This window comes from Embiotoca jacksoni, unplaced genomic scaffold (genome assembly GCF_022577435.1).
Source record: "Embiotoca jacksoni isolate LCO1_2020_lvr unplaced genomic scaffold, fEmbJac1.0.p SCAF_19, whole genome shotgun sequence".
NCBI classification, from domain to species: Eukaryota; Metazoa; Chordata; class Actinopteri; family Embiotocidae; genus Embiotoca; species Embiotoca jacksoni.
The window spans coordinates 2,878,740-2,894,489 of NW_027185329.1; the positions used below are offsets into that span (position 1 = coordinate 2,878,740).

At 42.0% G+C, this 15,750-nt stretch overlaps 1 protein-coding gene across 4 annotated transcripts in view; it reads left to right on the top strand.

Annotated features, from left to right (window-relative positions):
* Nucleotides 1-1,290: 1,290 nt before the first annotated feature.
* Nucleotides 1,291-15,750, top strand: part of fnbp1l (formin binding protein 1-like) — a 41,821-nt gene continuing 27,361 nt past the window's right edge. For all 4 annotated transcript variants that reach the window (XM_069153030.1, XM_069153031.1, XM_069153032.1 and 1 more), the window contains exon 1: nt 1,291-1,399. In XM_069153030.1, the coding sequence (XP_069009131.1) occupies nt 1,376-1,399 (24 nt within the window). In that variant the 5' untranslated portion in view covers nt 1,291-1,375. The remainder of the gene's footprint in view (nt 1,400-15,750) is intronic.

Consider the following 15,750-nt stretch of genomic DNA (forward strand, 5'->3'; position numbering starts at 1 on the left):
CGTTAAAGACACATCCCGCGCCCTACTGTGGCGGAGTGTGTAGATTAAATAAATTAACAAACAAACCAACAAATTCATTCATCAAATAATCAAAGAAAAAACAAAACAACGCAAGGAAATAGTGGTGAACGTTTCCCTTTTATTGCCGCTGTACATTAGAGGCATGGATTTACTTTTTATGCTTTGACTTACTGCCTTCTGTGACAACATCTGTAATGACACATTTAGGCCTCCAGAGGGAGCTGCTAATTCACATTTGATAAGTTAATTAAATGAACTGACTTTTATCTCCAGTTCTTTTTATGTTGTGGGTCATTGGATTTAAGTAAACCCGAGAGGAACATTTTGCATCAGGAGGAGATATCTGGGAACTCTGTGCACGCTTCTAACGTAAATCAAGTGTTAAACGTACATTATGTTTGTCTCTAAGAAGCCAGTTGATCATTTGAAAGCAGATTGTGTGAATAAAAATGTCTATTTAAACGACGAAAAATAATAATTTCTGCATTTTCAAGGTGCAGGGTACGCCTCAGGTCTCATACAACGTGTAATGATGCTTTGGGAAATATAAACAAGCTCCCAAATATAGACACCTTTAATATTAAGGTGTCACTAAAACTTTAAATGCTAATAATTGAATTCTTTAAAGTTTTAGTGACACGGGTGCAGTGTGAGGACAACAGGCCGTATAGATGCATAGTGTCACTTTATTACTTTGTGCTTTATGTTGGTGTATTTGCTGTTTTTGTATTTATAGTTGTTATCTTGTCACATAGACAGTGTAAAAATCTAAAAGTCCAATGACAAAATTTTATAAGCCTAAAACTGAAATAAAATTACAATTGATTACACTACTCAGTCGTGCTCAGAAAATACCATAATATTTGGTTTGTCTGGTTCTCATCCAATTATTTTTTTTATCCCTGATTTTGAATGTAATTCTTAAATTAATAATACATTAAAACACAATGAATTGTCTGAATTGCAGGAAATATGCAGCCTATATGTTTAAAATACTTGCTATTCGTAGTTTAATTTCAGGTTTGTACACTTTTTTATGTGTCTAAAATCAGAATTAATGAGAAATTTATTAAAAAAAAAAATAAAAAAAATTGGTCACTCTTAAACTCTTTAATTTTTATTTTTTTTTATTTTTTTAAGGGCCCCCTGAGGTCCAGGGCCCCCCTGGTTGTTGCGGCCCTGCGGATTCAGGAGAAGGAGGGAGGAGGAAGAGGAGGAGGAGGAGGAGGAGGAGTGTGTTAGTCGGCAGACAGTCAGTCAGGAGGAGGACCGGAGTCCCAGCGGCAGTTCAGGAACGCCTGAGCGGGGAAAAACTGCGTCCAATACGGGGAGAACTCAGAGGGAGGAATCCGCGATGAGTTGGGGAACCGAGCTCTGGGTATGTTTCTCCTCTCTTCGGTCTCACACCGCTCGGCTTTGTTTTGCTTCGTGTTGTGTTTTTTTGCGGCGACTTTTTTTTATTTTTTTTATTATTTTTGTTTTTGGAGGAGGAGGAGGAGGAGGAGGAGGGGAAAATAAAGGTGCCGTGTTACCTTTTGTGTGAAAGGCGGCGAACGACGAGGCTGAACTGGCCGGCTGAGCTTTGATGGCCGGCGAGGTTTAAAAAAAATAAATAAAATTAAATAAACCTAAATCTAATCCGCGGTGCACCTTTAACGGATGTGACAGCGGCGGAACAAAAGGCTGCAGACACACCGGCGGGGCTGAAGGGGAGGACGGGGAGGGGGGGGGGGGGGGTCACGGTGCCTCCTCTGGTTGTCTACTTCGATAATATCCCTGCTGTTGAATGGAGTTTGTTGTTTTTTTGTTGTTTTTTTTGTTGTGTTTTTGTGGCAAGTTGCGAAGTTGTATCCGTCCGGCGTTTGGTGGTGTGTCACACCCTGTTTCTGGCAGGGATTCCCGGCAGCAGGGGTGGAGGGGAGCCCGCCGTCCTGCTCGGTTCTCTCCCCTCCTTTGAAAATTAACCTCAACTTCCCGGCCTGTTTGATTCACTCATTGATGGGCGTAACGTGTCCCTTTGTGTGCTCAGTTATCCACTCTTTTGTCTGAACTTCCCATGTGAGTAGACGGGACTCCTATACATTTTTTTTTAATAACATAATTATATTATGTAACTGCGACGGGATAAATAGAAGTGTTTTTAGAAGATGATCTCTTTTTATATCAACCCCCCCCCCCCCCCCCCCCCCCCCGTCTTATACTATAATTGCTTGTTGCAGCACGTGGTTAAATCAGTGAATATTTATGAAAACAAGGGGTGTTTATCACCTCTGCAGAGTCTCACTATATTTAGATTATAATACGAGATTGTTGCAATTTTAAGCATTTTTCTTATATAAGGGTCTGGAGAACAAAACATATTCATATACTCATTTATTTAATTGATGTAAATAAAAAGGGGTCACAAAACTATGACAGGCTGTTCAATTTCATTAGTTAGCTCTGACAGCATGCGGTTATTTTAATACATATTTGCTGAAATGAGGATTGTTTATGACCTCTGCAGAGTCTCCGTGATGCCATATTATCACCATATTATTGGCTCTTATAAAGTGTTGCTACTTGGTGTCTGTGTATTGATTAGGCAGGTCACAACTATTCAAGAAAGGGCCTGGTGATGATTATTTGACAGTTGACTGCAGCAATTTTGCATCCTTTGAATCGTTTCCATTTATTTGGATAGAAACAGGTGAAAATAACAACCAGTGTTGACTTTTTAATTTTTTTTTATTTATGGTAACATCTCATTTCATCTCCCGCGTCCTCTGTGGTTTAATGGCACATGAGTGGCCCACTGTTTATCTCGGTGGTGCTTAACCTCTGATAATCAACCAACCGCATTTTTGCTGAGTGTCTATTAACATTAAAAGCGTGGATTTATCCTGCTATGGGTACATTTTAGTTTGAAATGAGAAAAAGGAAAGCCCCGATACGTTGGAGGAGGTGATTTGTTGGATTTGCAGTGAAAAGGTGGCCATTTATCTACGTCATCTACGTATAGCTACGTCATCCAGTGCTATTTATATGTGTCAAGGCTCGCTAGCAATATCAATAAAAGGCTCTTTTCTTTATCGTAACTTGTATTATTAAACTATTATTAGGCTTTTACATTATTAGTGGCATAAAATGAAGACAAAAAGACAATTAAATCCCTGGTTGAGATTATTTGTATGGCAATTGATTTGGTCATTTGAATCTGATATTTGGTTTGTGCAGACTTGGTATCGATATAATATTGCTGTTCAAAATACCAAAAGCAATACTCTGTTGAATTGATTTTTTTTCCCCCCCACCCCTATTTTAAATTAGAGTAGTGCTGGGCTCCAGCCTCTCTTTTTTTTTTGGGTGTTGGCCATCACAAGCTGTGTAACCAGAGAGGCAACCAGCAGCATCCTCCCCCTGTGTGTGTGTGTGTGTGTGTGTCCGTGTGTGTGTGTGTGTGTGTGTGTGTGTGTGTCCGTGTGTGTGTGTGTGTGTGTGTGTGTGTGTGTGTGTGTTAGCAGGAAGAGGGAGATGATACTCCTCCAGCTGACCTCGGTGGTTATTATCTGCAGTTTAAAACAACCTAATTTTTTGCTTTCTCAGCCCTTTAAAAGAAAAATGACCACGCTGCTGCAGACAAAGAGATAAGTGTGGGCTCGTCAGAGATTCAAAAGGATTGTGAAATAAAGCACAGACACCGATATGATTTGTCAGGTTTTTTTTTTTTTTTTTTTTTGTGACTCCCATTCATGTTTTTTTTTTTCCATTCAGTTTTTTGTCCTGCTTTTTTTTCTTCTTCCTTTTTCCTGTGGATTGAGTATAAAGAAGTGTGAGTGTACAGTCAGCAGTGTCAGATAGACAGATGGAGAGAGACACTGGCTCGTAAATGGACTTAATATTGGAAGAGAAATATACATACTTGTGAGCCCCCTGTATTACAAATATGACTGAGTCATCATTTATATCGCTAAAATGTAAAAAGAACAATAAAAATATGTTGAATTAACACAGAAAACATTAAAAAAAAGCAATTTCTCACGTTTGAAAAACTAAACCCAGCGGGCGTTGTAGCCTAATAAACAGATGTAGTGCTGCTGGAGCACAGGAACAACACTTATGGAAACACTAAAGTTAACATTTTCTCCTAATCTAATGTCACGCAAGAGAGCCAACAAAGACACATTTGACATTTCATGTGTTTGATTGATTTACTCAACTTGAAGCCTTGTTTTGATCTGCTTCCGTTTGCCCTGCTGAAGTTACTGCAACACTTCCTGTGTCTCTTTCAAATTAAAAGCTCTGGAGTGTTTCAATTGTTGGAAAACCCTTTTCTTCATTTCTTAACAAGGTTTTTATTGTGAAACATTTGCAGGAACGTGTTAAATTGGACACTTTTGATGAATAATCCAAAACAATCGATGAAAATAGCAGATTTATGTAGTTTACTTAATAAAACAAAAGCGATTGAACTACTGAGGCTACATTAACTATTGTGCATAAACTTGACTCGACAGTGGTTACACAGTCTTTAAGAAATTGCACTACACCCCTGCTAATGAACAACATTACATCGTACGGGATTGGCTCTGATGCTTCATCTCTGTGAGGAATAAGTGGGTACAGCTAATGGACAGATAGGGAAATGATCATCATCTTGAACTAATCAATTATTCACTAATACGTGTATCAGTTTAAAGTGAAGTGTACACATATCCTTCAGTTTTTATCCCACAGTTTGAACAGTTCTCTATTTAGATTAGTTTATTTGAAAAAGCTTAGCAATCGCATGCAATTGTAATGGGTTTATATATTTTAGCCTCTCTAATAAGCCAATTAAACACCCCACAAAGCTTTGCAACATGTAAGTAGCAATGGAAGACATCTTGGATTACAGAAAGTTAACATAGAGTTCAACAGGGGACACAAAACGCCACGCTAAATCTTTTGAAAGTGAAATAACGAAGCAAAAATCAAAATGTTACGATATGCCCTCTCTGGCTCAGCATGTGGTTTTTATCTTGTCTCCGTGTCGTCTTTTTCGTCGGTGTCGTAGTGAATCAGAGCACATCGGATCCGCTGAGCGGAGACGTTGTTTGACAGACCGTCATAATCCTCAGCGTCCGCTGATGGGATTAACGTGTTGGCCGTCTGATGTCAGATTAAGGATTATCGTCCAGCAGATAATGCGTTAAACTGTTGATTGGCTGTTGCTGTCCTTTTTGTTTGTTTGTTTGTTTTTTTCCCTGTCTAATCTTGTTACAAAATCCCAGTTTAACCTGGCCCTGTAATTTCAAATGAAACATGACTGGCTGTCTAATAGTAGAGATACTAGTTGTCTCATGTTTGAAGAGGATTTTAAGTCGTATATATGCAGACAAACTGTGGATCTGCTTTAATTTCACTTGGATCCTAATGAGCACTTTTGTTTTTTTTTATTTGTTGATTAATCTCCTTTGGTTTGTAAAAGGCTAGAAAATTGTGAAAACACCCATCACAATTTTACAAAACTCAATGTCAACAATCCAAAAGTGAAAAATATTTATTTTATCGCCGTACAAAACAAAGAAAAGCAGCAAATGTTCACTTTTAAGGAGATATAAGCAGCTGCAGTTGGCTATTTTTCCAAGCCAGGTTATTTTTTGTTGACAAACAAATCTAGTGATACCCATTTTTTTTTTTTTTTTAACTGCGACCCATTGAAACGAAGCTTGTTGGATCTTAGAGAAACAGAACACATTGTTTGTGGCAGAAATATGCTTTCTTTTTTATTTTTTTTCCTTTTTTTTTAAATTTATTTATTTTTTTTACTTTCGATCATCCCGACCCTTGTTTCTGGGGACCTGTACACCCGTTTCATCTCTAAAATTCCATCATTTGCTTTTTAAAAAAAAATATATTTAATAAATAAAAAGCCTCTCAAGCGGCCGGCTGTATTTACCATCCGTGCTTTTGCGCTGCGTTTTGGCTCTCTCCCGGCTTTTTGAGACATTACAAAGCAAGTGAGGAACATCCTATTACCGCGCTGGCTTCCTGCCCTCCGATGCACGCACGCACACACACACACACACACACACACACACACACACACACACACACACACACACACACACACACACACACACACACACACACACATAAAGTAGGAAGTGTTTGCCTGAATAAAAGCTCTGTCTGCGTCCTGCGTGTGCGTCGGTGCCAGGATGCTGCCATGCTGTGCTCTGGTCTGTCTGGGCGAGGTGAGCCTGAGGCCAGCAGAGTGGAGCGGCCAAGTCTCCGACCGAAGGACAAGAGACGGACAGGCGGTCGTCTCTGCTGATCGGCCAAAGTGAAAGGCGAAGGATGAGGGGGAGAGTGGAGAAGGTGCCGAGGGCGGAGGAAGGAGGGGGGGGCTTTAAACGGCCGACTGGACGTATGACTTTACTTTGAAGGCCGTCAGCTGTTAAGTGGAACGGAAGGCAGCGAGCCTCGTCTTCACCCTCTTTCACCGTCATGTGGAAAAGGTTTGTTCCTGCCTTCCTTCATGTGACCCATGGGAGGTGCAGAATACAGGGTGTTGTTGGGGGAGGAGGGGGAGGGGGGTGTAAAATATTTCATTTGTTGTTGTTGTTTTTTTTGCCCGAGGGTTGTTTGTATTATTGGCATCAGGTGGCCGTCGGACTTCAGACGAAGGGTGCTCGTTATCTCCGTGATATTTATGGACTGTAGCCTGCCATATATCAAAGTCTGCTGTGATCCTGTTTTACTGACAGCAGGGAAGCATCTCCCTTGTTTTGTCTCGCTTTATGGGACGACCCTCCCGAGGATTGGGGAACATATCGAATATTAGACGCACTTTTGTTTTGCCGGCGATACAAAAGTAGACATAATTAATTAATTAATTTATCAAGATAAAATGTCAAATATTCATTGGTTTGAAATTCTCAAATTTGCTTTTTTTGTTTTGTTTTTTCTGTTCTGTGTCAGTGTAAATACAAACTGTTAGACAGTTCAAAGTCTGGACTCGGCGGTTAATTTGGACAAACATGAACCGTTTGAAAAGGTCACCTTGAGCTATTATATGAAACATAGAATCAACTGCAGGATGGAGATTTATTGTCCAGTATCATTTGTTTTTTTATGGTGCATTCACTCATATATATGTATATGAGTAACTGTCTGAATGTGGCTCCTCATGAATCTGTTGTTCTGGTGTGTGTTGTATTGAGCTCATTATTTACACACTCTGCTTTGATTGGACAGATGGTTTACGATGTCTCCATATTACATGCTGGTTTTATGTGTCATAGTTCACTTCCTGTTTTACGGCTCCTTTCCCATTCAGTAGCATTATTTGCAGCCTTTTATTTAAAATTTTTTTTTTTTTACTTTATGCTTGTTGTTTAAACTGATCTGAAGTCTGATTTTCATCCGATTTGTATTCAGAGATCCTTCACGTGGTGGACTATTAAACGACTCTATACTTCTGTTTCTGCTGGAATAAAGACGGCTGCAGCTGTCGCTCGCAATGCACTCGAGAACATTTACTTGAAGTTTAAAACTTTTCCTAACTTCCCCCCTGAGGGGGGACTGAGCGGGACATTTTGCATTGCAAAAAAAAATCTACTTGTCAGCGTTATTGCCTTTGATGGCTACCTTATTGGTCAACATAAGCACCAATACAATAGAATCTGATCCTGCAGTGAGGTGATAAGGGCCCACGTTACAGCCTGCTTGATTCATCGGTCTGGCTGTAGCGAGAGCCTCCTGGATCTTGAACTGGGGGTTCAGCGTTTCCTCGGTTTGTTCTTTGAGCTGGTTTGGGTCAGATTTTTCACACCCAGCTGATGGTTTCTGCCTCCAGCTTTCTTTCCCTCTTCAGCCCATTGTCCTTGCTTTTATATTAGTTAATATAAAAGCAACTCGGTGATAATGAAAATGGTAATTTTCTGCTATAAATCAGTGACCTGAGGCGTTTCCAGTAAAGCACGGAAGTGGTGATGAACACGGAGAATTAACCAGACTTGAAATGAACCCTCTGATATGGACACCGGAGCTCTCGGAGACACCGAGCGGATCTATCTCCGACCTCCCTTCGTTGCGTCCTCTCCGTGGTGGCGGAAGCTCACGTGAGAGGTTTCCTGTTGTTCGGCAGGGCGGTCGTCTGGTTTTCTCGCAGGTCACAGTGGGTGTGAATAAAGCCATGTTGAAGCTGAGGGCGCTGGCCTGGACACGACAAGCTGTTACACCCGCTCCAGCCAGGCTTGTCAACACTTTTGTGTGTGTGTGTGTGTGTGTGTGCGTGTGCGTGTGCGTGTGCGTGTGCGTGTGCATGTGAAGGGAGGTGTTTTTGTAGGTGTGAGTGAGAACATGATGTTAGTCATGGATGTCTGAGGATGATAGTTTGAAACCCACATTGCTGCTGCTGGTGTGTGTGTGTGTGTCTTTTTTAATAAAAACAAATTGTGCTAACACACCTCTCCTAGACACAGAGAGGAAGATGAGGATGGAGAGGAAGGAAAGAGGTGGGAATAAAGACAAGCAGAGGGAGGGAGGGAGGAGGTTTAATAATTGGAGTGGTGGTGGTGGTGGTGGTGGGGGGGTATTTTCATTGGGTGGCACGAGGTGAACCGACGGACTGAGAGACGAGCAGAGTTTACAGACATAATGGACGAGATGAAACTTTTATGATCCCTGTGGGGAAGTTGGTGGTAACAGGATATGTCAAGAATGAATGGGATGTCAGTCAGGGCAGACTTTAGATAAACGGGTCCACGGGGTGCGATGGCACGCCATCATTTACTTTCAAAATAAATATACATTCAAAAGTGCCGAATTTACACCGGACTTAAAACGACTTGATGTTTACGATCTGCGTGAGCTCCACGTCGATGGATTCTACCAATCACGGCTCAACAAATCAGCTTTCAAAGCTAAACCCTGTTAGCACGACGTAGCTGACGGGCAACAAGTAGTGCCAAAACATTCGGGGTGGAGCTCTGGAGTGCGCTTTTGTTCTGGGAGTGAAAGTATGTCGACCACAAATAGATTTCTGACGGTCACGGTTTGGCTCATTATTTATGCGTTCATGCATCTCTTCCTTAAACTGGATTTTCATCGTCTTCCCCCAGTTTCCTTTTTAGCTTCATCGCAGCTGTTAGAGCGGGACGGATCGCACATTTATCATTCCTTATTAGTACGTGGCGTTTGGTAACCGCAGAGGAGTCGTAACGTGACTCTGCACGACCTCGACGCCAGCGGAGGCCTGATGAGAAAAGACTGGAAACACCTGCTGGAGCTTTTTTAACATTACAGTCGCGGAGCTCAGAAATCGTTCACCGTGTTCGTTTGTCTTCCTCTAATAGGCGAGGTGTAATTTTCAGAAAGGCAATAGTGAGATTTGATCTGTGTGTGAATGGTGTTCGGAAAATATCACGGATGACATGAACGAGCAAAAGAAAGCGGTGACAAATTAATTATGGAGTCCAGAGTCGTCCAAAGCTAATTTCACTCTGGAGGACGAACACAACTACGCACAACTACACACAACAACACACAGCCTCCTTCCTCTCGGGGGTTTTCTCATAATTTGTCCCCGCTGCTCCTCTCCGTCCTCTCCGTCCTCCCTCTCTTCCTTCCTCTCGTCCTCCCTCTGGACGCGACCGCAGCTGCATCCAAACCCGGCCAGCTGTTTGGAGAGTCGAGCTCCATCTTGGACTCCATCAACACCTGCCCGCCTCTCGGGCCGCGCGCGCCGACCCCGGAGGTGAAAGCGGGTTTTCCTGTCCCGTCTAACTGGGTCAACGTCATGTGACGTGGCTTTTGTCGGGGTTTCATTGCTGGTGTGAATCCTGCAGTATGAAAAGGATTTATTTGACTTTAACTGTTTGTACACCACCTGGAGCGTTAACATTTATTTTATTTTTTCTTAGAAAGGGAGCGAAAGAAGTCTGGCTTCTTCTTGGATATTGCGGTAGATATTTGCATCAGTCATACCAGTCATAACATGTTATTACTATTTTTGGTCTGCTGTTGCAGCATCAGTGTTTATTATAATGGCTTTCCAGGAAGTAAAAACTGAATCACCACAGACAGAAACGGTTCCAGACCCTCTGAGAGTTGTGGTGCGAGGCTTCGGTGGGATCTGCAGCTGCGTTCTCTGTTGTGCAGTCTCCCAGGAGTCACTCTGTCTGTTTATTAGTCAGTTGCTTTATTAGCCAGCGGATAAAAATGCAAGCTTCAGGACACGTGGAAAACTGGAAGATGTCGGGGAATTTTTCTGGTGATGTTTTTCTTTTTTTTTTTTCTAGGACTCCAACCCAGTCATTACACTAAACCTCTGCTGGATGGCGAGCTGCTGTCAATCTCTGCTTGTATTAAGAGCTCTCAGACAGCAGAATAGAACTGATGTGGTTATGTAATGGAGGACGGATATTTTACAATTAAAGAATAAACTTTATCGTCGTTTTCATATCAGACCTTGACTCCAATTCAGATTTTTCTGCGGTAGGCCACAATTAGCTGATAAAATTAGTCCGTCTCCAGCTAAGGTTTTGATATATGATTAAAGTACTTTTTTAAAGATCCCTTCCAGAAATACATAAAGATGTATGTAAAATATTCCACTTTTGGAATATAATGTGTGTCTGATACCTTTTTTTCTTGTGAAAAACCTTAAAATCCAACTTCTCCTTCTAACTCGTACAAAAAAAAATGCCAGATTCTATAAATATGCAAATATACCTCATTTCAAAATTGTAACTGTTGGACACAAGAAGTCGCATAATTTATTTGTGCACTGGAGTTTTCCAGTTGTGGAATACATGTAGAACAGGATAGACTTTCCCAATTATTTGTGATGTCACAAACCCTGCTCAAAGGCCCGCCCCTTAAAATCTGATTTCCATGGAGCAGAGAAGCCCCTCAGTAGGTGAATATAAAAACAGCCCTTTTGGTTTAAACTCTGTACATAAATCAGTGAAGGTCAAACATTAAACTGTACAACACCACATTTTTGTGTAGACGGGGATTTTAAGTCTTTATTTTTTGGCATTTTTCAATTTATTGGATAGCTTAGGTGGAAATGCAGACAGGAAATGAGGAGCAGAGAGAGAGGGGGGGGGGGCGGTGGTATGACACACAACAATGTGGATGCTGCAGTTATTTTGTATAAAAGCTTTTATTAAAAGCAAAAATGCTAAATATTTTCTGGTTCAACTCTTAAACGTGAGGATTACCCGTTTGTTTCTGACATTTCATTGACCACACAATGAATCAGCTATTTAAGAATGTAACTCGTACATGAATCGGTAAAAAAAAAAAATAAATAAATAAATCATCAGTTGCAGAGTTCAAAAAGTTGCGCATTGGCGGGTGTCTGTTGTTTAAAACTGCCGTGAAGTTAAAGTTGTTGTCATGTGGCGCCTGTTGGAAAACCTGCAACAACATTTAGAGTTGGACTAGATGTCCTCCGTCTGATGTCCTTTAGTTGTTGTGTACTAAACACATCAGCTGCCGGATAAACCTGCTCACCTGCCTGCACTGATGCTATCTGGTATGTGAATGGACACAAATATTGAATTGCTTATTGGCAAAAAGCCTCAAACACAAAACGCTGAGCAACTCGTCCTTTCACTTTAAATTGAAGTGATCTGTATCCAAGTTATTATTACTTCTCACCGGGCCTCTTTCAAACCAAGCGATATCCGCCTTTGACTTGAGTTGAGCAGTTTTAAGCGAAACGTAAATAAATCTGTGGTCGTCCATCAAAAAAAAAAAAAAAACAAAAAAAAACTTCTCACGGTGGGTGCGGGCCACATCTACGAACCGACCAATCGGAATACAACAGGAAATGACTCTATCGTTTGGGGAAGAAAAAAGAAAAAAAAGAAACCCGGTTTGATAATCACGTGTCCCTCAAAGGGACGGGGACTGAGACGGAGGTTTTAATAGACCCGTCTCGCCCAGAGTCACATGCACTAAACGTACACGACTGTTGTTCCATCGTAGGCACATGGAGAATAAATCAAGCACGAATGAATCAAGCACCTTTTTGTCCCGCGGTTTGTGTGTGTGTATTCATGTGAGTAATGACCAGCGGAGGGAGGGGGGGGGTTGTTTGCCACATGATGATAAACCATTAGCCCCCTCCGTATCCCGTTGGCGGTAATTGCGCCTCTCGATCGCCGTGGCAACACTCTTCATCTCCTCTGCCCGACCCCTTTTACCCTTCTCCCTCGGGATCGCATCCATAATTGTCCATCACAGATACTTCTATGTAAGGGGGTGGGTGGTGGAGAGTGGTGGGTGGGGGTGGGGTGGGGTTTCCCACAGTGGCCGAGATAAAATGGGAAGTCTTTAAAAAATGGTTTTAATGTCACGGGGCCTCAAATAGACTTTAGTGCTGCGGACATGCTGTTTGGATACGTTTTCTCTCAGGGGCCCAATAAGGGATGATTTTTTTCTTCTGCGGTTTTGCTTTTGAGTTAAACTGAATGCAACACTTTTATTTGTGAAGTGTGTTAGTCAAACAGCGCAGCTCGTCATCCATTCTTTAATTTGAGATACCGAATAAGGTTAAACCAGGGTTTCTTATTGATTTCTTGCATTTTTTTTGTCTTGACAGTTAAGGTGACATTTTATCATGTGAATTTGAGTTTTATTCTCAAAAGCATGGAGTGAGCTCCAAATGGATTTTTTTTTTTTTTTTTTTTTTTTACAGAAATGTTACTTTCCAACCCGTTTAATTCAGTTAATTGTGAACATTATTAATTCCAGCTATAGATCCATTTACTTGCCTTTTCTGAAACATTAATTCAATCACGTAACATATTTAACTCAACATACGTTCGGTAACATTGAGCGACGCATGTAACATTACTCGGGTAAAGTTACGCATCTTAACCCACAGAAGGATCTTTTCTTGAACCTAACCATGTGGGTTTTGGCCTTTTTAATCAACCACTCAACAACAAATCTATAAATTATCGTTTCGGCCCTTTGAATTCGTTTTTCATCAACAAAATATGAGGGGGAACAAGAAAATGTGGAGTTTCCGGTGGCACCAGCATCAGACCCTCGTGGTTAAAGACTCTGAGGACTATTTTTCTTACAACTCTGGACTTCCAGGAGTCATCTCCAAAGGTTCCTGTAGATCCCCTCTGCTGATGTAGCAGTCAGCGCTGTGTACAAGTAACACAAAGGACGTATCTGTGGTGCGTTCTTGCCGTTGATAAGCGTATGCATGGGAAGCGCTGGCTCCTGTCGGGAATTTTGTCACTTTGCACACACCATAAATAAACACCATCATGTGCAGGAGGGTATATACATGGGTCAAGCTTAACTAGGACAGCCCCCCCACCCACCCCCCCACCCCCGTCTAACATACAGCCTGTCTGCTTGTGAGGAAACAATGTTAATTCTACTTTTCCCAGGCTGTTTATTTGGCCAACGAAGTTTCAGAGCCCAATAAAACTGCTCTGTGTTGCCTTCGCTGTCTCTAGCTGCTCAGCATGGAGGGTTGCCGGTTACCTTGGTAACCTCAGGATAAAGCACGCACTGTCACCCCCCCCCCCCCCCCCCCCACTGGTTACAGTATAATATGTCAGGTAGTCAAGAGAGCAGAAGAATGCATGTTGACATTACTGAACAGCGGTCGACCTCCGAAGTCAGAAAAGATGATTTTTTTTTTTGTGTGTGTAAACGAGCGATGAGGATTTCTTGTCGTTTTAGTTGGAAAGTGCCTTCAAAGAGATATTTTTTTTGTCCCTGACTACCTGACCTGGACTTGAATCGCCCAAATCTAGATCGCAGAGACTCGAGTGCGGCGACCCGTCCTCAACGAGACGCCAACAAAAGCCTCCAAACAGGATTCAGATTCCTGCAGTCGTTTGTGAACCAATTTAAACCTACTCCGTGACCGTCTGTTGTCTCCCACTGCCGACTTTAACAAACACGACTCTGTGTTGATCTAGTCTGCGCTCGACATTGTTCATTTATACCCTCTTCACTTTTGTACACACAAGGATGCACACGAAGGGCTCACAGTCGTCAAAGTTCACCTGATTCTTGTCATTATTAATAATTGAGATGACCACAGGATTTTCTCGACATGTGAAAATGTGTTTTCTGAACGGATGACTTATTGCTGGGCTGTTGTAATACACTTTAATGTTGTGGCTGTGTTTTGGTCATAAAAGCTGAAGTTATTAGTTAATCCACATGACACGCATTCACAGGGAAGCACGCTGGCGCACCTCTATGTATTGTTCTCCACCTTTTAAACATGCAAACAGCAAAGGGAAGAAGGGAGGAGAAAAAAAAAGAAGAAGAAAACATGAACTTGGACCGAGCAGAGAGTCGAAAATGTCACATGACGAGGGTGGTCATGCTCCGTCGCTCCCTGCAGGAAGTTGAAGGCCCGTTCTGCATGCTTTTATTTATACTGTGGTAAAGACTTATCTGAGGAGATGTTTCCACTGAATGCAGGCAGTTTTTCACTTCAAAAGCTATTTAAAGGGATTTTCCGCTGGATATAAGGGAACACTGGTAATGTTGTCGGGAATATTCCAGTGACAACAGTCACTGAGACTCTCTTCATCTGTACTGAAAGGGGATTGCGTGGGGGGTGTTTATGAAGTGTCATCCATTAAAAAAAATAAATCGTAGTGTGTTTATCGACTTTAACGTTAAAGGAACAGTTCAGCATTTTATGGCAAACTTTCCAAGAGATTGTTATCACTCGCATATCGTAGCTTAGCTCACCGCAAAGGCTGGAAACGGAGAGACGCGGCTAGTTGTCTCCTAAAGCGCACATATTAACACGGCGTACTGTTACACTGTGAAACCACAACTCGTTGTTTTTACTCTTGGAATTTTACTTCTTTTTCCGCTTTTTTTTTTTTTTTTTTTTCCCCCCCGACAAGTCTTTATGCTAAGCGAATCGATTTCCAGCTGAAGCTTCCCTCGTGACTCTCTGCGGGAGAGCTGAACTGTTCAGCCCGACCTCGTTGACTCAGGAAATGGTACGGTTTGTCTGCCGGGGGGGGGGGTTGTTTCACCGGTCACTGTGCGTACTTGGATGTGAACGTGTTTATTTATGTGTAGTTTTACCCGACACCTGCTGCTGCTGCTGCTGCTTTGCTAGTTAGAGGTCAAACTATCAGAACGGAGGTCGAACACGTTTAATTTTGTTTCCCCCCCCCCTCCCGTGAATGAGAGATTTGCGGTTGTTAGTGTTGAATGCGCTGAAACTGACGTGATGTATTTGTTGTCTGAAGAAAAGCGCCAGCTGTGAGCACTCAAACCGAGTGTCGACCGCACTAACCAGCGTGAACACTGCGAGGGGAAGGTGTCACGGTCAACACACACACACACACACACACACACACACACACACACACACACACACACACACACACACACTGTAATTATGGCACTTGAGTCAGCGGTTAGATAACTGGGATCTTGTGGCTTTTTTTTTTTTTAGATGAATGATGTGTGTGTGTGTGTGTGTGCGTGTGCGTGTGTTAGGATAGGAGGGTGGTGCTAATGGATGGATCTAAATCTATATCTTAAGCATATCAGCGTAACAGCTTGTCAATTTGTCCTTCCCCAGTATTTCAAACAAAGCTTTTACAGTAATGACAAAATATTGCTTTTATAGCGGCAGAGGGAAAATTTATGATCTCAAAAGACTTATTAAAGTTAAGGATTTTATGTCACCATAGAAATGTTCCTTTAATCATTAACCCAGTCTTCGTAATTGTCTGC